General features: G+C 47.7%; 1 protein-coding gene across 1 annotated transcript in view; it reads right to left on the bottom strand.

The window, feature by feature from the left end:
- The window catches only part of hydin (HYDIN axonemal central pair apparatus protein), a 1,231,368-nt gene that overhangs the window by 115,364 nt on the left and 1,091,558 nt on the right, over positions 1-24,446 (bottom strand). The window contains exons 54-55 of the mRNA XM_038807144.1: positions 14,205-14,403; positions 8,322-8,421 (exon numbers count right to left, since the gene is read on the bottom strand). Coding sequence (XP_038663072.1) covers positions 8,322-8,421; positions 14,205-14,403 — 299 coding nt within the window. The remainder of the gene's footprint in view (positions 1-8,321; positions 8,422-14,204; positions 14,404-24,446) is intronic.

Below are 24,446 nucleotides of genomic sequence, written 5' to 3'. Positions count from 1 at the left end.
AGCTCACCCCTGATCCTGTATGACTTCGCCTTTTGTACCAGTCTGCCTTGGGGCTGGTTTAGCAGACTGGGCTAAATCGCTGGCTTTTAAAGCAGACCAAGGCAGGCCAGCAGCACGGTTCAATTCCCGTACCAGCCTCCCTGAACAGGCGCCGGAATGTGGCGACTAGGGGCTTTTCACAGTAAATTCATTGAAGTCTACTCGTGACAATAAGTGATTTTCATTTTTTTTCATTTTCATGAGGGACCTTGTCAAAGGCCTTACTGAAGTCCATATAGACAACATCCCTGTCCTACCAGCATCACTCATTTTTGTGACCTCCTTGAAAAACTCTATCAAGTTAGTGAGTCACGACCTCCCCTTCACAAAACCATGCTGCCTCTTGCTAATACGGCCATTTGCTTCCAAATGGGAGTGAATCCTGTCTCGAAGAATTCTCCCCAGTAATTTCCTTACCACTGACCTAAGGCTCACCGGCCTGCAGTTCCCTGGACTATCCTTTCTACCCTTCTTAAACAAAGGAACAACATTGGCTATTCTCCAGTCCTCCGGGACGTCACCTGAAGACAGTGAGGATCCAAAGATTTCTGTCAAGGCCTCAGCAATTTCCTCTCTAGCCTCCTTCAGTATTCTGGGGTAGATCCCATCAGACCCTGGGGACTTATCTACCGTAATATTTTTCAAGACACCCAACACCTCGTCTTTTTGGATCTCAATGTGACCCAGGCTATCTACACACCTTTCTCCAGACTCAACATCCACTAATTCCTTCTCTTTGGTGAATACTAATACAAAGCATTCATTTAGTACCTCACCCATTTTCTCTGGCTCCACACATAGATTCCCTTGCCTGTCCTTCAGTGGGCCAACCCTTTCCCTGGCTACCCTCTTGCTTTTTATGTACGTGTAAAAAGCCTTGAGATTTTCCTTTCATCTGCGAACTTACTAATCATACTATCCACATTCCCATCCAGATCATTACTGTACACTACAATCAGCAAGGAACCCAGCACCGATTCCTGTGGTACACTACTGGACACAGACTTCCAGTCACAAAAACAACTTTCAACTATCACCCTCTGCCTTTTGCCACAAAGCCAATTTTGGATCTAATTTGCTAAATTGCCCTGGATCCCATCGGCTCTTACCTTCTTGATCAGTCTCCCATGTGGGGACTTGTCAAAAGCCTGATTGATGTCCATGTTAGACTGCATCAACTGCACTGCCATCAACTACAGACTGAGTTACCTCTTCCTGTCAGTATAATGGTGGCTTTGCTCATGCCATCATGTTGTCTCCTGACCCAGAATGATCTATTACAAGAGGATCAAAAAGCTGGCAATTCAAGATGGAATCAAACATCAAACATCAAACCTTAAAAAGTAAGGTTAAGGGGGAGTTGTTGGGTTACGGGTATAGGGTGGATACGTGAGTTTGAATAGGGTGATCATTGCTCGGCACAACATCGAGGGCCGAAGGGCCTGTTCTGTGCTGTACTGTTCTATGTTCTATGTTCTAACTCCTCACCTGAACAGCCATAGATTCAATCTATGTCCGTATAAGGGCATCATACTGTGATCATACTATCACATAATCTAAATCATACTGTGGGCATACAGTAGTCGAACAAATAAGCTGTCTCAAGTGCCAAAATGCACAGGAACTGTCCATGTCGGTGCAACATCGAGGGCCGAAGGGCCTGTACCGCGCTGTATCGTTCTATGTTCTATGTTAACTCTAAACTAAGCTAACCATGGTTTTACAACAGGGAAATTGTTTGACAAATTTTTTATAGATGTAACTAGAAGCAGAGATGAAGCAGAACCAGTAGATGTAATGTACTTGGAATTCCAAAAAACAAGCCGATAATGTGAATGTTTGCGTCATTTATACTACACCAAGAAGACTGAGCATGATTTAATGGAAATGTTTCTAAGTGTGGCAGCGACTGGGAACAGCGAGAGGGAAGCTCAACCCAGCGAGGCTGTCACTGGTGTCAAAGTTAATTGGTCCACTTCACGAGGCCCCATTGGCTTCACTCCACAAATTACGGTCCCGTTGGCTGATACGCTGGGTCCTCACCCACCAGTTCCACGCCAACAAGGGGTAGCAGCACTTAAACCGATTTGTCAGGGCAAATCCTACACTGCGCTCAGCCATGCCACTAAGAGACCAGCCCATGATTCGGGGATGCCAACCTGGCCAGATTGTTGTACTCGGTTGAGGCCAGAAGGGATGTCCTGTTCCCGCGAGGGGCTCGGCCATAGGTCAACCAGTGTCACCTGGGAGGAAGAAACAGCGGCCTTCAGCTTGGGGAGCGTCACTAGGTCCACTGTAAGAAGATTAACAACCTGCACAGGACCGCACGGGTGGGTTGGCACCGATCAGCTGGCACTGGTCCCATCCGCCAACTCCCCTCCGACGATCATGCGCTAAGCACCACACCCGCTCAGCAGCATACCGTGCCCCGACCCACCCATGTCCAGCAGTGCTGCCCACTTCTTCCCCTACCCACCCTCTAACTCACCAATGAAAAAAGTGTGCGGCTCATGATGTCCTCCCTGTCTCCCCGCAGGAGACTTTGGACCACAACAGACCGAGAGGGGGGGTTTAAACTAATTCAGCAGGGGCATGGGAACCTGGATTGTAGTTTTGGGGTACGGGAGATTGAGAGTATAGAGGTCAGGAGCACAGATTTGACTTCGCAGGAGGGTGCCAGTGTTCAGGTAGGTGGTTTGAAGTGTGTCTACTTCAATGCCAGGAGTATACGAAATAAGGTTGGGAAACTGGCAGCATGGGTTGGTACCTGGGACTTCGACGTTGTGGCCATTTCAGAGACATGGATAGAGCAGGGACAGGAATGGTTGTTGCAGGTTCCGGGGTTTAGGTGTTTTAGTAAGCTCAGAGAAGGGGGCAAAAGAGAGGGAGGTGTGGCGCTGCTAGTCAAGGACAGTATTACGGTGGCGGAAAGGATGCTAGATGGGGACTCTTCTTCTGAGGTAGTATGGGCTGAGGTTAGAAACAGGAAAGTAGAGGTCACCCTGTTGGGAGTTTTCTATAGGCCACCTAATAGTTCTAGGGATGTAGAGGAAAGGATGGCGAAGATGATTCTGGAAAAGAGCGAAAGTAACAGGGTAGTTGTTATGGGAGACTTTAACTTTCCAAATATTGACTGGAAAAGATATAGTTCGAGTACATTAGATGGGTCGTTCTTTGTACAATGTGTGCAGGAGGGTTTCCTGACACAATATGTTGACAGGCCAACAAGAGGCGAGGCCACATTGGATTTGGTTTTGGGTAATGAACCAGGCCAGGTGTTAGATCTGGAGGTAGGTGAGCACTTTGGAAACAGTGACCACAATTCGGTGACCTTTACGTTAGTGATGGAAAGGGATAAGTATACCCCGCAGGGCAAGAGTTATAGCTGGGGGAAGGGCAATTATGATGCCATTAGACATGACTTAGGATGTGTTGGTTGGAGAAGTAGGCTGCAAGGGTTGGGCACACTGGATATGTGGAGCTTGTTCAAGGAACAGCTATTGCATGTTCTTGATAAGTACGTACCAGTCAGGCAGGGAGGAAGGGGTCGAGCGAGGGAACCGTGGTTTACCAAAGAAGTGGAATCTCTTGTTAAGAGGAAGAAGGAGGCCTATGTGAAGATGAGGCGTGAAGTTTCAGTTGGGGCGCTTGATAGTTACAAGGAAGCGAGGAAGGATCTAAAGAGAGAGCTGAGACGAGCAAGGAGGGGACATGAGAAGTCTTTGGCAGGTAGGATCAAGGAAAACCCAAAAGCTTTCTATAGGTATGTCAGGAATAAAAGAATGACTAGGGTAAGAGTAGGGCCAGTCAAGGACAGTGGTGGGAAGTTGTGTGTGGAGGCTGAGGAGATAAGCGAGATACTAAATGAATACTTTTCGTCAGTATTCACTCAAGAAAAAGATAATATTGTGGAGGAGAATGCTGAGACCCAGGCTATTAGAATAGATGGCGTTGAGGTGCGTAGGGAAGAAGTGTTGGCAATTCTGGACAAGGTGAAAATAGATAAGTCCCCGGGGCCGGATGGGATTTATCCTAGGATTCTCTGGGAAGCCAGGGAAGATGCTGAGCCTTTGGCTTTGATTTTTAGGTCATCATTGGCTACAGGAATAGTGCCAGAGGACTGGAGGATAGCAAATGTGGTCCCTTTGTTCAAGAAGGGTGTAGAGATAACCCCGGTAACTATAGGCCGGTGAGCCTAACGTCTGTGGTGGGTAAGGTCTTGGAGAGGATTATAAAAGATACGATTTATAATCATCTAGATAGGAATAATATGATTAGGGATAGTCAGCATGGTTTTGTGAAGGGTAGGTCATGCCTCACAAACCTTATCGAGTTCTTTGAGAAGGTGACTGAATAGATAGACGAGGGTAGAGCAGTTGATGTGGTATATATGGATTTCAGTAAAGCGTTTGATAAGGTTCCCCACGGTCGGCTATTGCAGAAAATACGGAGGCTGGGGATTGAGGGTGATTTAGAGATGTGGATCAGAAATTGGCTAGTTGAAAGAAGACAGAGAGTGGTAGTTGATGGGAAATGTTCAGAATGGAGTTCAGTTACGAGTGGCGTACCACAAGGATCTGTTCTGGGGCCGTTGCTGTTTGTGATTTTTATAAATGACCTCGAGGAGGGCGCAGAAGGATGGGTGAGTAAATTTGCAGACGACACTAAAGTCGGTGGAGTTGTAGACAGTGCGGAAGGATGTTGCAGGTTACAGAGGGACATAGATAAGCTGCAGAGCTGGGCTGAGAGGTGGCAAATGGAGTTTAATGTGGAGAAGTGTGAGGTGATTCACTTTGGAAAGAATAACAGGAATGCGGAATATTTGGCTAATGGTAAAATTCTTGGTAGTGTGGATGAGCAGAGGGATCTCGGTGTCCATGTACATAGATCCCTGAAAGTTGCCACCCAGGTTGATAGGGTTGTGAAGAAGGCCTATGGTGTGTTGGCCTTTATTGGTAGAGGGATTGAGTTCCGGAGCCATGAGGTCATGTTGCAGTTGTACAAAACTCTAGTACGGCCGCATTTGGAGTATTGCGTACAGTTCTGGTCGCCTCATTATAGGAAGGACGTGGAAGCTTTGGAACGGGTGCAGAGGAGATTTACCAGGATGTTGCCTGGTATGGAGGGAAAATCTTATGAGGAAAGGCTGATGGACTTGAGGTTGTTTTCGTTAGAGAGAAGAAGGTTAAGAGGTGACTTAATAGAGGCATACAAAATGATCAGAGGGTTAGATAGGGTGGACAGCGAGAGCCTTCTCCCGCGGATGGGGGTGGCTAGCACGAAGGGACATAGCCTTAAATTGAGGGGTAATAGATATAGGACAGAGGTCAGAGGTGGGTTTTTTAAGCAAAAAGTGGTGAGGCCGTGGAATGCCCTACCTGCAACAGTAGTGAACTCGCCAACATTGAGGGCATTTAAAAGTTTATTGGATAAGCATATGGATGATAAGGGCATAGTGTAGGTTAGATGGCCTTTAGTTTTTTTTCCATGTCGGTGCAACATCGAGGGCCGAAGGGCCTGTACTGCGCTGTATCGTTCTATGTTCTATGTTCTATGAGAGGACCTAGATGGGTGGCAGGGTCCCAGACACCAGAGTCCTCACCCCCGATGAGGAACAGGCCCCAGAAGACACAGGAGTGGCCGAGCACAGACAGGTCATCAACAGAGAGGTTGGTGTATGGCGCAGAGGTCAAGATCCATCAGCCTCCACCAAGGTGACCTGTTACATGTGAGTTGTTAAGTCTTACAGAATTATTCATCCTTCCCATTGACCGCATGTCAGGACATTAACAGTGCAGTAGACAACGGGGAGCCAATGGATGTGGTATATCTGGATTTCCAGAAAGCTTCTGACAAGGTGCCACATGAAAGGTTGCTGCATAAGATCAAGATGCTTGGCTTTAAGGGTATAGTAGTAGCATGGATAGAGGATTGGTTAATTAATAGAAAGCAAAGACTGGGGATTAATGGGTGTTTCTCTGGTTGGCAATCAGTAGCCAGTGGTGTCCCTCAGGGATGAGTGTTGGGCCCACAATTGTTCACAATTTACATAGATGATTTGGAGTTGGGGATCAAGTGAAATGTGTCCAAGTTTGCAGATGACACCAAGATGAGCGGTAAAGCAAAAAGTGCAGAGGATACCGGAAGTCTGCAGAGGGATTTGGATAGTTTAAGTGAATGGGCTAGAGTTTGGCAGATAGAATACAATGTTGGCAAATGTGAAGTTATCCATTTTGGTAGGGATAACAGCAAAAGGGATTATTATTTAAATGCTAAAATATTAAAGCATGCCGCTGTGCAGAGAGACCTGGGTGTGCTAGTGCATGAGTCGCAAAAAGTTGGTTTACAGGTGCAACAGGTGATTAAGAAGGCAAATGGAGTTTTGTCCTTCATTGCTAGAGGGATGAAATTTAATACTATGGAGGTTATGCTGCAACTGTATAAGGTGTTAGTGAGGCCACACCTGGAGTATTGAGTTCAGTTTTAGTCTCCTTACCTGAAAAAGATGTACTGGTGCTGGAGGGTGTGCAGAGGAGATTCACTTGGTCAATCCCAGAGTTGAGGGGGATGGATTACAAGGAGAGGTTGAGCAGACTGGGACTGTACTCGTTGGAATTTAGAAGGATGCGGGGCGAATCTTTTAGAAACATATAAAATGAAGGGAATAGATAGGATAGATACAGGCAGGTTGTTTCCACTGGCGGGTGAAAGCAGAACTAGGGGGCATAGCCTCAAAATAAGGGGAAGTAGATTTAGGACTGAGTTTAGGAGGAACCTCTTCACCCAAAGGGTTGTGAATCTATGGAATTCCCTACTCAGTGAAGCAGTTGAGGCTCGTTCATTAAATGTTTTCAAGATAAAGATAGATAGTTTTTTGAAGAATAAAGGGTTATGGTGTTCGGGGGTGGGAAAGTGGAGCTGAGTCCTCAAAAGATCAGCCATGATTTCATTGAATGGTGGAGCAGGCTCGAACGTCAAGATGGCCTACTCCTGCTCCTAGTTCTTATGTTCTGATGTCCATTATCCCGCAGGACCTCCATCCGACAGTGCCGGTCCATCCGATGAAGTTACCCCCTGCCTCCCAAGTGAACAACTTGGAGGGGAAGGAGACCACAATTTTTCATCTTTCATGACGTTCCAACGTTGCTTTATAACCAACGGAGAACTTTTTGGAACGTAGTCACTGTTGAAATGCCGGAAATATGATTTGTCTAACTGGTGCAGCTGGTACAACATACAACAGAAATACATCAGCTTGCCTCGGTTTCCTGTGGAGTGGCAGAATCCTTTCTTCTGCTTAAATTCTCTGCCAGAAGTTAGGTCTGACCTACAACCTCGACCATGGGTAAGGCAAGGAGGCAGGTCCCAAATCCACCCCAGCCGCAACAGGGAATTGACACCGTGCCATCCAGCCAACTGTCCTGTCAAGTCGTGCGAGTTGCTGTAGCAACATCCACTTTCACGTGTTAGTGACAGCTTGGATCTATGGACAGTGATGTGAAGACTCCAAATTCTTTCCATCACATGGTTGACCAGGAATCTCTTCTGTTGTTACCATCTGCTGTTGGTGTGTGTTGGGAAGATTTACAAATTGATATCAGTTTGGCTGCATTATGAACATATCTTCCTTTGCATTCAAGTCCTGCAGTGGCTCTGAAACCCTGAGCTTCTGGTTCAGAGATAGGGGCATAATCCACTGCATCACAGTTCTTGTGACTTTACTTGGTTCCAAAGTTTCAGTCAATCTGTATTCCACATGCTATGAGTCAGTTCTGTCTCTGGGATGATTGTCTGAAATTTATGTTATTTGGTAGCAACATCATTTGATATGGGGAACTCGTGTAAATAGAATTGTCATGGTTAATTTGATTGAGATCATTTTTTGCTAAAATATACGTCTTGAGACTTTGAAACAGAAATAGACAACACCAATAGGCCTGTCAGTATCTGTGGAGGGAACAGATAAGTCAATGTTTCAAATTCACTGGTCAGCTCTGCGTTATTTTTGTTTTTTCTATTTATATTCACTGAGGGCATCCTTTTGAAGGGAGAGAAACTAATATACAATTCCATTTGTTGTCATGTTAGAATAATTAATTAGAATGCAGAAAAATTCAAGGACAGGAAATACAATAAGTTATCCTTTGGCATGAAGATCTGCCATGTGAATATTTTGCATTTTTGTTTGCTTAACTTGTTTTGGAATTCAAAGGCAGGGGACAAAGGGAACAATGCTGTGAAGGATTGAATGGTGTTGGATCCTTGATGAGGAACAAACTTACCTTTTGGAAAGCTGATGTCCAGGGCCACATCATAAGCTTCTGCAAGGATGAGAATGTTTTCAGTCTGAACAATGCCAAGAATATTATCAGCATCGTGGACCTAAACAGAGAGTAAAAACATGGTGCTGGGTAAATACAAACACACATTGGGTATTTAGCGATTTGAATCAAACAGGATAAATGGAGTTATGATTCAGATCAACCATAATCTAATCGAATGACTTGGTCTTACTCCTATACCAATGCAGAATTCAATTATAACAAACTGTTTCAGAGATTCCTCGTTATCTGCATTTGAATTTTTTTTTTACATATTTCTTTAAGCCAATTTTTTTTAAAATTTACAGGATGTAGGCATCATTGGTTAGGCCAGCATTTATTGCCCATCCCTAGTTGTCCTTCAGAAGGTGGTGGTGAGTTGCCTTCTTCAACTGCTGCAGTCCTTGAAGTGGAGGTACATGTACTGTGCTGTTAGGGATGGAGTTCCAGGGTTTTGCCCCCAGCGGCAGTGAAGGAACGGTGATATATTTCCAAGACAGGGTGGTGAGTGATTGGAGGGGAACCTCCAGGTGTGGGGTTCCCAGGTATCTGCTGCTCTTGTCCTTCTACAGGGTAGTAGTCGTGGGTTTGGAAGGTGCTGTCGAAGGATCCTTGGTGACTAACTGCAGTACATCTTGTAGACGGTACACACAGCTGCCACTGTTCGTCGGTGGTGGAGGGTTTGAATGTTTGTGGAAGGAGGAACAATTAAGCAAACTGCTTTGTCCTGGAAGGTGTTGTGCTTCTTGAGTCTTGTTGGAGCTGCACTCATCCAGGCAAGTGGAGAGTATTCCATTACACTCCTGACTTGTGCCTTGTCGGTGGTTGACAGGCTCTGGGCGATCAGGAAGTGAGTTACTCGCTATAGGATTTCTAGCCTTTGACGTGTCCTGGTTGCCAAAGTATTAATATGGCTAGTCCAGTTCAATTTCTGATCAACGGTATCCCCCAGGATGTTGATTCTGGGGGTTCTGCGATTATATTGTCATTGAATGTCAAGGGGTGATGGTCAGATCCTCTCTTGTAGGAGATGTTCATGCCTGGCACTTGTGTGGCACGAATGTTACTTGCCACTTGTCAGCCCGAGCCTGGATAATGTCCAGGTCTTGCTGCATTTGGACATGGACCACTTCATTATCTGAGGAGTCGCGAATGATGCTGTACATTGTGCCATCTTGCCCAAACATCCCCACTTCCGACCTTATGATGGAAGGAAGGTCATTGGTGAAGCAGCTGAAGATGGTTGGGCTTAGGACACTAGCCTGAGGAACTGCTGCAGTGATTTCCTGGAGCTGAGATGATTGACCTCCAACTGCCACAACTATTTTCCTTTGTGCCAGGTAGGACTCCAACCAGCGGAGAGTTTTCCTTTGATTCCTATTGACTCCAGTTTAGCTAGGGTTCCTTGATGCCATATTCGGTCAAATGTTGACTTGATGTCAAGGGCAGTCACTTGCACTTCATCTGTGGCATTCAGCTCTTTTGTCAATGTTTGAGCCAAGGTTAAATTATAATGTTCTTTGATGATGCCTATGTTGAATCTTGATGTGTTAGTGTAAACAAAGAACATTAGACTTGTTTCACAACAAAATTATTCATTACGAACACTACTTTAAAGGATTACTATAATGTCTAAGATTAATACAGTTGGAAATAATGGTCAAACACTAACTTATACTAAGATACTACAGAGCTACTGTAATATGTGACTGCTATGAACTCCTTACTAACACCTTGTCTTGGAACACATGGTGCATCCGGGTCACGTGCCTGCATACTTGCACCACCTGCTGGTCGGAGGCTAGAAATACAACAGTAAAACATATAACCAATGATACACATACAGATGATGATCTACTCATATTATATTCACATGATAGTCCACCTATCATCACATGCTCCTTTATTTCAAAATGATTTTGAATCATAATCATGTACATTCAAACTATACACACATGCAAACGTGACTTTTCATCAGTTCAATCAATCGGGCTTCCAGCTGATTCTGCTGCTGAACTACCTTTGCTGCCTGAAGTGGTATTTTTGTGTCTTTGTTGTATTGAAACGTGTTGACTTCTTGTTTTCTTTGCTCTATTTTTGAAGAACCATTGACCTCTTGCTTCTTGAAAGATCTGTTGACTTCTTGCTCTTGAAAGATCTGTTGCTGAAGCATAAAGAACTCTTTGTCCTTTTCTGTTTTCTCTCTCAAGACAAGCTTAGTATCTATGTGCACTTCGATCTATATTTTTCTTGAGTGTGAACTGGTCTAGTTGTGAGTCCTGACTTGCTGAGGTTTCACGGAGTTTGATTAGGTTTGCCTGCAACCTCTGTACATCCTCAATTAATTATTTTATCTCACGGTCTTTTGCTGCCAGTTCAACTTCCTGACTTGTTTGCCTTAACACTTTGATAGCTTGTTCCACACCGGGAACATCTGGATCTGGGTAGCCAGCTGCAAAGATTTTTTAGCTGAGGAAAGTTGCTCACCTAAGCTCTCTGTCTCACTTTGAACCATCTCTGCCCTCTGATTGTCTCTTTCCAGATCTGTCCGGATAACTTCAACTTCATCCACTTTGGCTGTTGCTTCTGTATCATACTTTGCTTTTAAATTACATAGCTCAGTCTGAGTTGATTCCAGGGCTGTCTATAACACTTGAACCTTGTGATCAGCCTCTTCATATTTGGAGGCCAAAAATGAGAGTCTTCTGCAACTTCCTTTACTTTTCCGTGAAGTCATTCGTAATTTCTGCTCTTTCCCAAAAGCACTGTTTTCTGCTTTGCTGCTCAAGGTCTGCTCATACTTCTTGATTATTTCTTTAAGTGCTTTTATTGTTACTTCCTGATTCTTGACTTCTGCAAACTCATTGTTGTATTCCTCAAGTGTGTCCTGTAGTTCCTGATTCTCAGTTTGTAATGTTCTTTGATTATGCTGATGTTGAATGTTGATGTGGTAGTGTTAACAAAGAACATTAGACTTTGTTTTACAACAAATCATTTTATTACTATCAGTACGCTAAAGGATTACTATAGTTTCTGAGATTAATACAGTTGGAAATAATGGTCTAACACTAACTTACACTAAGATACTACAGAGCTACTCTAATATGCGACTGCTATGAACATCTTACGAACACCTTGTCCTGGAACACCATAAGACCGTAAGACATAGAATTAGAATTAGGCCATTCAGCCCATCGAGTCTGCTCCGCCATTCAATCATGGCTGACATTTTTCTTATCCCCATTCTCCTGTCTTCTCCCCATAACCCCTGATCCCCTTATTGATGAAAAACCTATCTATCTCTGTCTTAAAGACACTCAGTGATTTGGCCTCCATAGCCTTCTGCGGCAAAGAGTTCCACAGATTCACGACCCTCTGGCTGGAGAAATTCCTCCTCATCAGGGGCTGGTTTACTCACTGAGCTAAATTGCTGGCTTTTAAAGCAGGCCAGCAGCACGGTTCGATTCCCGTACCAGCCTCCCCGGACAGGCGCCGGAATGTGGCGACTGGGGGCTTTTCACAGTAACTTCATTGAAGCCTACTCGTGACAATAAGCGATTTTCATTTCATTTCATTTTCATCTCTGTTTTAAATAATCGACCCTTTAGTCTGAGATTGTGTCCTCTGCTTCTAGTTTTTCCTACAAGTGGAAACATCCTCTCCACCTCCACTCTATCCTGGCCACGCAGTATCCTGTAAGTTTCAATGAGATCCCCCCTCATCCTTCTAAACTCCAACGAGTACAGACACAAGTCCTCAACCGTTCCTCAGACAGCAAGCTCTCCATTCCAGGGATCATTCTTATGAACCTCCTTTGGACCGTTTCCAGGGAAATAGGGGGCCCAACACGGCTCATAATACTCCAAATGGGGTCTGACCAGAGTATTATGTAGCCTCAGAAGTACATCCCTGGCCTTGTATTCTAGCCCTCTTGACATGAATGCGAACATTGCATTAGCCTTCCTAACTGCCGACTGAAACTGCACGTTAATCTTAAGAGAATCGTGAACAATGACTGCCAAGTCCCTTTGTGCTTCTAATTTCCTGAGTATTTTCCCATTTAGAAAATAGTCTATGCCTCCTGTTATGGGCCAGGGTTTAGAGAACACCAAAGTGTATCATAGAATTCACCTGACCCACGACTTTAAATAGATTGTGGTTATGAGGAGCACAAGGGCCTACTTTACAGGTGTGATCCAACAGAGATCTAACGTACTTTTCAAACAAAACTATGTTTATTTATGAAACCAGTTAACACTTTATAAACCCACAGTAAACATTTTAACAACTATCAACACCAATAATCCCCACAGATACAATATTCTATCAGTAACCCTTCATAACTTTCCAAACAACATCCATATGTTAACCCTTTTAAAAATAAAGACAGCAGGTTTAAATGCTCCACAGAAACTGGTATTACTTTGAAATCCTCAATGATCTGGAGACAGTCTTTAGATTGCAGAGAGATCAATATACAGCTGCTTGCTTTGCCTGCAACTATCCAGCTCTGAAAACGAAACTAAAATACACTGTAGCTGTCTGCTCAAAAACGAAAGTGAAAGACAGCCAGTCCAACTCCACCCACACTCCGACATCGCTGCAGCTATTTGATAAACACCCATTTCTTAAAGGTACATCCACTACAGTTATTTGATAAACACCCAGTTCTTAAAGAAACTCTCACATGACACTCCATTTCTCCTTCTAAATTGCATAACCTCACACATTTCCACATTGTATTCCATCTTCGACTTCTTTGCCCACTCTCCTAGCCTGTCCAAGTCCTTTTGCATCCCCCCTGCTTCCTCAATACTACCTGCCCCTCAGCAGATCTTTGTATCATCTGCAAACTTAGCAATAGTGCCTTCAGTTCCTTCCTCCAGATCATTAATTTACATTGTGATGGTCCCAGCATTGACCTCTGAGGTACACCACTCGTCACCAGTTGCCATCCTGAAAAATACCCCTTTATCCCCACTCTCTGCCTTCTGCCAGTCAGCCAATCCTCTATCCATGCCAGGATCTTATCCTTAACACCATGGGCTCTTAACTTATTTAACAGTCTCCTATGCGGTACCGTGTCAAAAGCCTTCTGAAAATCTAAATAAATCAAGTCCAGTGGTTCTCCTTTGTTTAACTTCCTTGTTACTTCCTCGAAAAACTCTAACAGATTTGTCAGACATGACCTCCCCTTGACGAAGCCGTGCTGACTCAGTCCTATTTTATCATGTACTTCCAAGTACACATGGTGCGTCCGGGTCACGTGCCTGCACAGTCGCACAATACGCAAACAAATGATGATGATCTACTCCTATTATATACAGATGATAGTTTACCTATCATCACGGTACTGAGGTCAGGAGCTGAGTGACCCTGGCAGAACCAAATTGAGCATCTGTGAGCAGGTGATTGCTGAGTAAGTGCCGATTGATGGCACAAATAGTGCAAGTATGTTTCTCTATAGCCCACGAGGAAACCATGAGCTTTTCCTGACCCAAGCATCAACCCCTGACCATGATATCTACTGATCACACCTTGTTTGGCTGAATAGCCCACCACTTGCTTGTGTCCACAGTGGAGACCTGGCTTGGAGAATCACATTGCCCCACGTTGAATATGAAATGAGACCTGGGAATTAAAACCTCTCTGCACTTCACATGCTGCCACATGGGGGCTTCACAACCTCCAGCACAGGCCACCACATGGTGCACCATCTGCATCGAATGTTAGGGGTCATTTTTTGGTGGTGCATCCTTTCTTAGATAATTATTTTGTTTTGAATTAAGAGTCTACTGCATTAAAATAACACATTTCACTGCTCTTTCCCTCCTCCCACCTCACCTCCAATCGAATATACTTTCTGAGGTTGACTTGTCGCATGGCTCTGAAGTTCATATGCACAAAAAATTCAGACTTCGCATCAATGACACCCTGATCCTGAGACAGAGAGAAATCATCGCCCAGGCTCTCCAGCCCAGTGATTCTCCAAGCCACTGGTAGGAGGCAGTTATTCCGCAGGGCGAGGCTCTTGATGTCCCTCCTGAAAGAATAAAAGATATTAAAATTCATACAGAGCCTTTCGTGAACCTCAGGACATTCTGAAATAATTTTCAGCTGACAAAATACATTTTTGAAGAGCAGTTACTGTTGTAATGTGTCCACCAATTTGTGCATAGCAATCTCCCATAAACAGCAATGCAATAATCTAAATGAATGCAGTTTAGGAAAAGGGGAAGTGCAACAAGACCTGGGTGTCATGGTGGACCAGTCGCTGAAGATTGGCAGGCCGATACAGCAGGCAGTGAGGAAAGCTATGGCATGCTAGCTTTCACAGCGAGAGGATTTGAGCACAGGAGTAGGGATACCTTGCTGCAGTTATACACACCTTGAGTATTGTGTGCGGTTTTGGTCCCCTAGTTTGAGGAAGGACATTCTTGCTATTGAGGGTGCCCAGCGAAGGTTCACCAGATAATTCCTGGGATGGCAGGACTGATATATGAAGAAATACTGGATCGACTGGGCTTGTACTCACTGGAGTTTAGAAGAATGAGAGGGGATCTCATAGAAACATTTAAAATCCTGATGGAATGGGGCAGGTTAAATGTGGGAAGAATGTTCTCGGTGTTGGGGATGACCAGAACTATGGGTCACAGCCTAAGAATAAGGGACAAGCTATTTAGGACTGAAATGAGGAAGAACTTCTTCTCTCAGAGAGTTGTGAACTTGTGGAAGTCTCTACCACAGAAAGCTGTTGGGGCCAGTTTGTTGGATATATTCAAGAGGGATGTAGACATGAAACTATCGGCTAAAGGGATTATGGGATATTGTTATGGGCCAGGGTTTAGAAAACTTCAAAGTACATCAAAGTACATCAGCAAACATGACACCACTGTTTAAAAAGGAGGTAGGCAGAAAGCGGGTAATTATAGGCCAGTGAGCTTAACTTCGGTAGCAGGGAAGATGCTGGAATCTATAATCACGAAGAAATAGCGAGGCATCTGGATGGAAATTGTCCCATTGGGCAAACGCAGCATGGGTTCATAAAGGGCAGGTCGTGCCGAACTAATTTAGTGGAATTCTTTGAGGACGTTACCAGTGTGGTAGATAATGGGGAGCCAATGGATGTGATAACTAGCTAAGGTAGACTGGGTAGACTGGGAGCAAAGACTTTATGGTGGAACAGTTGAGGAACAGTGGAGAACCTTCCAAGCAATTTTTCACAGTGCTCAGCAAAGGTTTATACCAACAAAAAGGAAGGACGGTAGAAAGAGGGGAAATCGACCGTGGATATCTAAGGAAATAAGGGAGAGTATCAAATTGAAGGAAAAAGCATATAAAGAGGCAAAGATTGCTGGGAGATTAGAGGACTGGGAAATCTTTAGGGGGCAACAGAAAGCTAATAAAAAAGCTATAAAGAAGAGTAAGAGAGTGTATGAGAGTAAACTTGCTCAGAATATAAAAACAGACAGTAAAAGTTTTTACAAATATATAAAACAAAAAAGAGTGGCTAAGGTAAATATTGGTCCTTTAGAGGATGAGAAGGGAGTTTTAATAATGGGAGATGAGGAAATGGTTGAGGAACTGAACAGGTTTTTTGGGTCAGTCTTCACAGTGGAAGACACAAATAACATGCCAGCGACTGATAGAAATGAGGCTATGACAGGTGAGGATCTTGAGAGGATTGTTATCACTAAGGAGGTAGTGATGGGCAAGCTAATGGGGCTAAAGGTAGACGTCTCCTGGCCCTGATGGAATGCATCCCAGAGTGCTAAAAGAGATGGCTAGGGAAATTGCAGATGCACTAGTGATAATTTACCGAAATTCACTAGACTCTTGGGTGGTCCCGGTGGATTAGAAATTAGCAAACGTGACACCACTGTTTAAAAAAGGAGGTAGGCAGAAAGCAGGAAATTATAGGCCAGTGAGTTTAACTTCGGTAGTAGGGAAGATGCTGGAATCTATCATCAAGGAAGAAATTGCGAGGCATCTGGATAGAAATTGCCCCATTGGGCAGACACAGCATGGGTTCATAAAGGGCAGGTCATGCCTAACTAATTTAGTGGAATTTTTTGAGGACATTACCAGTGCAGTAGATAACGGGGAGCCGATGGATGTGGTATATCTGGATTTCCAGAAAGCCTTCGACAAGGTGCCACACAAAAGGTTGCTGCATAAGATCAAGATGCATGGCATTAAGAGTAAAGTAGTAGCATGGATAGAGGATTGGTTAATTAATAGAAAGCAAAGAGTGGGGATTAATGGGTGTTTCTCTGGTTGGCAATCAGTAGCTAGTGGTGTCCCTCAGGGATCCGTGTTGGGCCCACAATTGTTCACAATTTACGTAGATGATTTGGAGTTGGGGACCAAGGGCAATGTGTCCAAGTTTGCAGATGACACTAAGATGACTGGTAAAGCGAAAAGTGCAGAGGATACTGGAAGTCTGCAGAGGGATTTGGATAGGTTTGAGAATGTGAAGCAGGGAAGTATGTGAAGTAAGGGTTAATAGCCAGAAACAGAAAGAACCAGGTGGGACATCACAAATTAAACGAATATGTAAGAATATGTTATTGAAGCCATTGCAGGATGTTCAAGGTAAGGGAGTGCAACTATAAGCCACACAACCTTGAGAAACAAGGCGAATGGCCGGATGATGAGATATGAAAAATGGAGGCCGCTTGCAATTATAACTACCATTTACCAATTAAGCTACTAGTTAGGCTAGAGCTGCTACATTATCATATGCCAATAGATAACTTCAAGGTTTGTAAAATCATGTATTGGAATTATTGTAATAACCAATGTAAGAGCCATTTATAAATCATGGCTGGACACCTGGTGTTTTGCTAAAATTGCTATACGCTTTTGTGCCACTAGATAACCGCAAAATGTCTATCTCAATGTCTGTAAGATTATGTATTGAAAATATATGACAATAACAAATTAATCATGTCATGTACTAAACATTTGATGAAAACAAGCTGTAATCTGTATTGGGGCCAGCTCAAGTGAATGTAAGAGACAACCCCTTAAAAAAACATATAAAGGAAAGGTGCTTTGAGCAAGACTTTGGCACTCTCAGAGAGGTGGTTCTTTGGAATACCTAGAGAGCGGCCCCGATCGTAATAAAGAATATTCTGAAGTACGGACGTGTTCGAGATTGTTTCTTCCGGACTGAGAAACAAGTGAATTAGATTCACATTCACAGGTTAAGTGAATGGGCTCGGGTCTGGCAGATGGAATACAATGTTGACAAATGTGAGGTTATCCATTTTGGTAGGAATAACAGCAAACGGGATTATTATTTAAACGATAAAATATTAAAGCATGCTGCTGTGCAGAGAGAATAGGGTGTGCTAGTGCATGAGTCACAGAAAGTTGGTTTACAGGTGCAACAGGTGATTAAGAAGGCAAATGGAATTTTGTCCTTCATTGCTAGAGGGATGGAGTTTAAGACTAGGGAGGTTCTGTTGCAATTGTATAAGGTGTTAGTGAGGCCACACCTGGAGTATTGTGTTCAGTTTTGGTCTCCTTACTTGAGAAAGGACGTACTGGCGCTGGAGGGTGTGCAGAGGAGATTCACTAGGTTAATCCCAGAGCTGAAGGGGTTGGATTATGAGGAGAGATTGAGTAGACTGGGACTGTACTCATTGGAATTTAGAAGCATGAGGGGGGATCTTATAGAAACATTAAAAATTATGAAGGGAATAGATAGGATAGATGCGGGCAGGTTGTTTCCACTGGCGGGTGAAAGTAGAACTAGGGGACAAGGCCTCAAAATAAGGGGAAGTAGATTTAGGACTGAGTTTAGGAGGAACGTCTTCACCCAAAGGGTTGTGAATCTATGGAATTCCTTGCCCAGTGAAGCAGTTGAGGCTCCTTCATTACATGTTTTTAAGGTAAAGATAGATAGTTTTGTGAAGAATAAAGGGATTAAGGGTTATGGTGTTCGGGCCGGAAAGTGGAGCTGAGTCCACAAAAGATCAGCCATGACCTCATTGAATGGCGGAGCAGGCTCGGGGGGCCAGATGGCCTACTCCTGCTCCTAGTTCTTATGTTCTTATGATATATATGGATTTCCAGAAAGCCTTCGACAAGGTGTCACACAAAAGGTTGCTGCATAAGATAAAGATGCATGGCATTAAGGTAAAGTAGTAGCATGGATAGAGGATTGGTTAATTAATAGAAAGCAAAGACTGGGGATTAATGGGTGTTTCTCTGGTTGGCAATCAGTAGCTAGTGGTGTCCCTCAGGGATCAGTGTTGGGCCCACAATTGTTCACAATTTACATAGATGATTTGGAGTTGGGGACCAAGTGCAATGTGTCCAAGTTTGCAGGTGGCTCTAAGATGAGAGGTAAAGCAAAAATTGCAGAGGATACCGGAAGTCTGCAGAGGGATTTGGATAGGTTAAGTGAATGGGCTAGGGTCTGGCAGATGGAATACAATGTTGACAAATGTAAGGTTATCCATTTTGGTAGGAATAACAGCAAAAGGGATTATTATTTAAATGATAAAATATTAAAACATGTTGCTATGCAGAGAGACCTGGATGTGCTAGTGCATGAGTCGCAAAAAGTTGGTTTACAGGTGCAACAGGTTGTTTCCACTGGCTGGTGAAGGCAGAACTAGGGGACACAGCCTCAAAATAAGGGGAAGTAAATTTAGGTCTGAGTTTAGGAGGAACCTGTTCACCCAAAGGGTTGGGAATTTATGGAATTCCTTGCCCAGTGAAGCAGTTGAGGTTCCTTCATTGAATGTTTTTAAGATAGAGATAGATAGTTTTTTGAAGAATAAAGGGATTAAGGGTTATGGTGTTCGGGCCGGAAAGTGGAGCTGAGTCCAGAAAAAAATCTGCCATGATTTCATTGAATCGTGGAGCAGGCTCGAGGGGCCAGATGGCCTACTCCTGCTCCTAGTTCTTATGTTCTTATCATGGCGTTCACCTGACCTGCGACTGTTTCTAGATTTTGGTTATGAGAAGCACAAGGGTCGACCTTTCAGGTGTTATTCAACAGAGGCCTTAAACATTTTTAATGAAAACAAAGTTTAATCTACAAATTCAGTTAACATTTTTATAAACACAAACAGTAAGCATTTTTATCAACTACAAACATAAATACCCCACACAGCTACTGTACTCTATATATAACCCATAATAATTTATAGAACAGTACAGCACAGAACAGGCCCTTCGGCCCTCAATGTTGTGCCGAGCCATGATCACCCTACTCAAACCCACGTATCCACCCTATACCCGTAACCCAACAACCCCACCCTTAACCTTACTTTTTTTTTAGGACACTACGGGCAATTTAGCATGGCCAATCCACCTAACCCGCACATCTTTGGACTGTGGGAGGAAACCGGAGCACCCGGAGGAAACCCACGCACACAGGGGGAGGACGTGCAGACTCCACACAGACAGTGACCCAGCCGGGAATCGAACCTGGGACCCTGGAGCTGTGAAGCATTTATGCTAACCACCATGCTACCCTGCTTCCCTTAATTGTTTCAATCAGGTAATGACATCCATAAACCAGAAACCCTTTTATCAAAACAGTAGGTTTTAATTCCTTCCAGAAAACAGTTATTACTTTGAAATTATCAATCTGGATACACATTTTAACATACAGAGAGAGAGTCAAGACAGACTTCTCTCACTCCAGTACAAACGAAGGCATATGGTGAGGGAGGGTGCACAGTGTGGGAGGGTGCACAGTGTGGGAGGGTGCACAGTGTAGGAGGGTGCGCAGTGCGGGAGAGTGCTCAGTGTGGGAGAGTGCACAGTGTGGGAGGCTGCACAGTGTGGGAGGGTGCACAGTGCGGGAGGGTGCACAGTGCGGGAGGCTGCACAGTGTGGGATGGTGCACAGTGTGGGAGGGTGCGCAGTGCGGGAGAGTGCTCAGTGTGGGAGAGTGCACAGTGTGGGAGGGTGCACAGTGTGGGAGGCTGCACAGTGCGGGAGGGTGCACAGTGCGGGAGGGTGCACAGTGTGGGAGGCTGCACAGTACGGGAGGGTGCACAGTGCGGGAGGGTGCACAGTGCGGGAGGGTGCACAGTGTGGGAGGGTGCACAGTGTGGGAGGCTGCACAGTGCGGGAGGGTGCACAGTGTGGGAGGATGCACAGTGCGGGAGGCTGCACAGTGTGGGATGGTGCACAGTGTGGGAGGGTGCACAGTGTGGGAGGGTGCACAGTGCGGGAGGGTGCACAGTGTGGAAGGGCGCAGAGTGTGGGAGGGTGCACAGTGTGGGGAATGCAGGGTGTGGGATGGTGCACAGTGTGGGAGAGTGCACAGTGTGGGAGGGTGCACAGTGCGGGATGGTGCACAGTGTGGGAGGGTGCACAGTGCGGGAGGCTGCACAGTGTGGGAGGGTGCACAGTGTGGAAGGGCGCAGAGTGTGGGAGGGTGCACAGTGTGGGGGAATGCAGGGTGTGGGATGGTGCACAGTGTGGGAGAGTGCACAGTGTGGGAGGGTGCACAGTGCGGGATGGTGCACAGTGTGGGAGGGTGCACAGTGCGGGAGGGTGCACAGTGTGGGGGAATGCAGAGTGTGGTATGGGGCACAGTGTGGGAGGGTGCATGGGGTGGGTGCAGTGCATGGGGAGTGCACAGTGTGAGAGGTGGACAGTGTGTGCACAGGGGAATGCAGGGTGTGGGAGAATGCAGGGTGTGGGAGGGTGCACAGTGCGGGAGGGTGCACAGTGCAGGAGGGTGCACCGTATGGGAAGGTGCACAGTGCGGGAGGCTGCACAGTGCGGGAGGGTGCACAGTGCGGGAGGGTGCACAGTGCGGGAGGCTGCACAGTGCGGGAGGGTGCACAGTGCGGGAGGGTGCACAGTGCGGGAGGGTGCACAGTGTGGGAGGGTGCACAGTGCGGGAGGGTGCACAGTGCGGGAGGGTGCACACTGTGGGAGGGTGCACAGTGCGGGAGGGTGCACAGTGCGGGAGGGTGCACACTGTGGGAGGGTGCACAGTGCGGGAGGGTGCACAGTGTGGGAGGGTGCACAGTGCGGGAGGGTGCACAGTGCGGGAGGGTGCACAGTGTGGGAGGGGGCGCAGTGTGGGAGTGTGCGCAGTGTGGGAGGGTTCAGAGTCTGCACAGTGTGGCAGTGTGCACAGTGTTGGAGGTGCACAGTGTGGATGGGAGAAGGGGGTGCACAAAGTGGATGGGTGCAGGGTGTGCACAGTGTGGGAGGGTGCAGGATGTGCACAGTGTGCGAGGGTGGAGAGTGTGGGAGGGTGCAGAGTGTGGGAGGATGCAGGGTGTTGGAGGGTGCAGTGTGTGGGAGAGCATTCAGGGTCTGGGAAGGCATATGGTGAGGGAGGGTGCACAGTGTGGGGGAATGCAGGGTGTGGCAGAATGCAGGGTGTGGGAGAATGCAGCGCATTGTGGGAGTGTGCGCAGTGCGGGAGGGTGCACAGTGTGGGAGGGCGCACAGTGTGGGAGGGTGCACAGTGCAGGAGGGTGCACAATGTGGGAGGGTGCACAGTGCGGGAGGGTGCACAGTGCGGGGGTGCGCAGTGTGGGAGTGTGCACAGTGCGGGAGGGTGCATAGTGCGGGAGGGTGCACAGTGCGGGAGAGTGCACAGTGCAGGAGGGTGCACAGTGCGGGAGTGCGCAGTGTGGGACCGTGCAGAGTGCGTGAGTGCGCAGTGTGGGAGTGTGCGCAGTGTGGGAGTGTGCGCAGTGTGGGAGTGTGCGCAGTGTGGGAGGGTGCACAGTGCGGGAGGGTGCACAGTGTGGGAGTGCGCAGTGTGGGACCGTGCACAGTGCGTGAGTGCGCAGTGTGGGAGTGTGCGCAGTGTGGGAGTGTGCGCAGTGTGGGAGTGGGCGCAGTGTGGGAGGGTGCGCAGTGCGGGAGTGTGCGCAGTGTGGGGAGTGTGCGCAGTGTGGGAGTGTGCGCAGTGTGGGAGTGTGCGCAGTGTGGGAGTGTGCGCAGTGTGGGAGTGTGCGCAGTGTGGGAGTGTGCGCAGTGTGGGAGTGTGCGCAGTGTGGGAGGTGCACAGTGTGGATGGGTGCAGGGGGGTGCACAATGTGGATGGGTGCAGGGGGTACACAATGTGGGAGGGTGTAGGCTGTGCACAGTGTGGGAGAGTGCAGGCTATGCACAGTGTGGGAGGTGCACAGTTCGGGAGGGTGCAGGGTGTGCACAGTGTGCGAGGGTGCAGAGTGTGGGAGTGTGCAGAGTGTTGGAGGATGCAGGGTGTTGGAGGGTGCAGTGTGTGGGAGAGCATTCAGGGTCTGGGAGGGCATATGGTGAGGGAGGGTGCACAGCGTGGGAGGGTGCGCAGTGTGGGAGGGTGCGCAGTGTGGGGTGTGCGCAGTGTGGGAGGATGCACAGTGCGGGAGGGTGCACTGTGTGGGTGTGGCACAGTGTGTGAGTGTGTGCAGTGTGGGAGTGTGCGCATTGTGGGAGGGTGCACAGTGTGGGAGGGTGCACAGTGTGGGAGGGTGCACAGTGTGGGAAGGTGCACAGTGCGAGTGGGTGCACAGTGTGGGAGTGTGCGCATTGTGGGAGGGTGCACAGTGTGGGAGTGTGCGCAGTGTGGGAGGGTGCGCAGTGTGGAAGGGCGCAGAGTGTGGGAGGGTGCACAGTGTGGGGGAATGCAGGGTGTGGGATGGTGCACAGTGTGGGAGAGTGCACAGTGTGGGAGGGTGCACAGTGCGGGATGGTGCACAGTGTGGGAGGGTGCACAGTGCGGGAGGGTGCACAGTGTGGGGGAATGCAGAGTGTGGTATGGGGCACAGTGTGGAGGGTGCACAGTGCGGGATGGTGCACAGTGTGGGAGGGTGCACAGTGCGGGAGGGTGCACAGTGTGGGAGGGTGCACAGTGCGGAGGGTGCACAGTGTGGGGGAATGCAGAGTGTGGGATGGTGCACAGTGTGGGAGGGTGCATGGGGGATGCAGGGCATGGGGCGTGCACAGTGTGGGAGGTGGACAGTGTGTGCAGGGGAATGCAGGGTGGGAGAATGCAGGTGTGGGAGGGTGCACAGTGTGGGGGGGATGCACAGTGCGGGAGGGTGCACCGTATGGGAAGGTGCACAGTGCGGGAGGCTGCACAGTGCGGGAGGGTGCACAGTGCGGGAGGGTGCACAGTGCGGGGGGTGCACAGTGCGGGAGGCTGCACAGTGCGGGAGGGTGCACAGTGCGGGAGGGTGCACAGTGTGGGAGGGTGCACAGTGCGGGAGGGTGCACTGTGTGGGTGTGGCACAGTGTGTGAGTGTGTGCAGTGTGGGAGTGTGCGCATTGTGGGAGGGTGCACAGTGTGGGAGGGTGCACAGTGTGGGAAGGTGCACAGTGCGAGTGGGTGCACAGTGTGGGAGTGTGCGCATTGTGGGAGGGTGCGCAGTGTGGGATGTGCGCAGTGTGGGGGGTGCGCAGTGTGGGAGGGTGCAGAGTGTGGGAGGGTGCACAGTGTGGGGAATGCAGGTGTGGATGGTGCACAGTGTGGGAGAGTGCACAGTGTGGGAGGGTGCACATGCGGGATGGTGCACATGTGTGGAGGGTGCACAGTGCGGGAGGGTGCACAGTGTGGGGGAATGGGCAGTGTGGTATGGGCACAGTGTGGAGGGTGCACAGTGCGGGAGGTGCACAGTGTGGGAGGGTGCACAGTGCGGGAGGGTGCACAGTGTGGGAGGGTGCACAGTGCGGGAGGGTGCACAGTGTGGGGGAATGCAGAGTGTGGGATGGTGCACAGTGTGGGAGGGTGCATGGGGGGGTGCAGTGCATGGGGGATGCACAGTGTGACAGGTGGACAGTGTGTCCACAGGGGAATGCAGGGTGTGGGAGAATGCAGGGTGTGGGAGGGTGCACAGTGCGGGAGGGTGCAGTGCGGGAGGGTGCACCGTATGGGAGGGTGCACAGTGCGGGAGGCTGCACAGTGCGGGAGGGTGCACAGTGCGGGAGGGTGCACAGTGCGGGAGGTGCACAGTGCGGGAGGCTGCACAGTGAGGGAGTGTGACAGTGCGGGAGGGTGCACAGTACGGGAGGGTACACAGTGGTGGAGGTGCACAGTGCGGGAGGTGCACAGTGCGGGAGGGTGCACACTGTGGGAGGGTGCACAGTGCGGGAGGTGCACAT

The sequence above is a fragment of the Scyliorhinus canicula genome, chromosome 9 (genome assembly GCF_902713615.1).
Source record: "Scyliorhinus canicula chromosome 9, sScyCan1.1, whole genome shotgun sequence".
In the NCBI taxonomy this organism is placed as follows: Eukaryota; Metazoa; Chordata; class Chondrichthyes; order Carcharhiniformes; family Scyliorhinidae; genus Scyliorhinus; species Scyliorhinus canicula.
The sequence above is the reverse complement of the archived record's forward strand: the minus strand, read 5'-3'. Positions and strand labels throughout refer to the sequence as shown.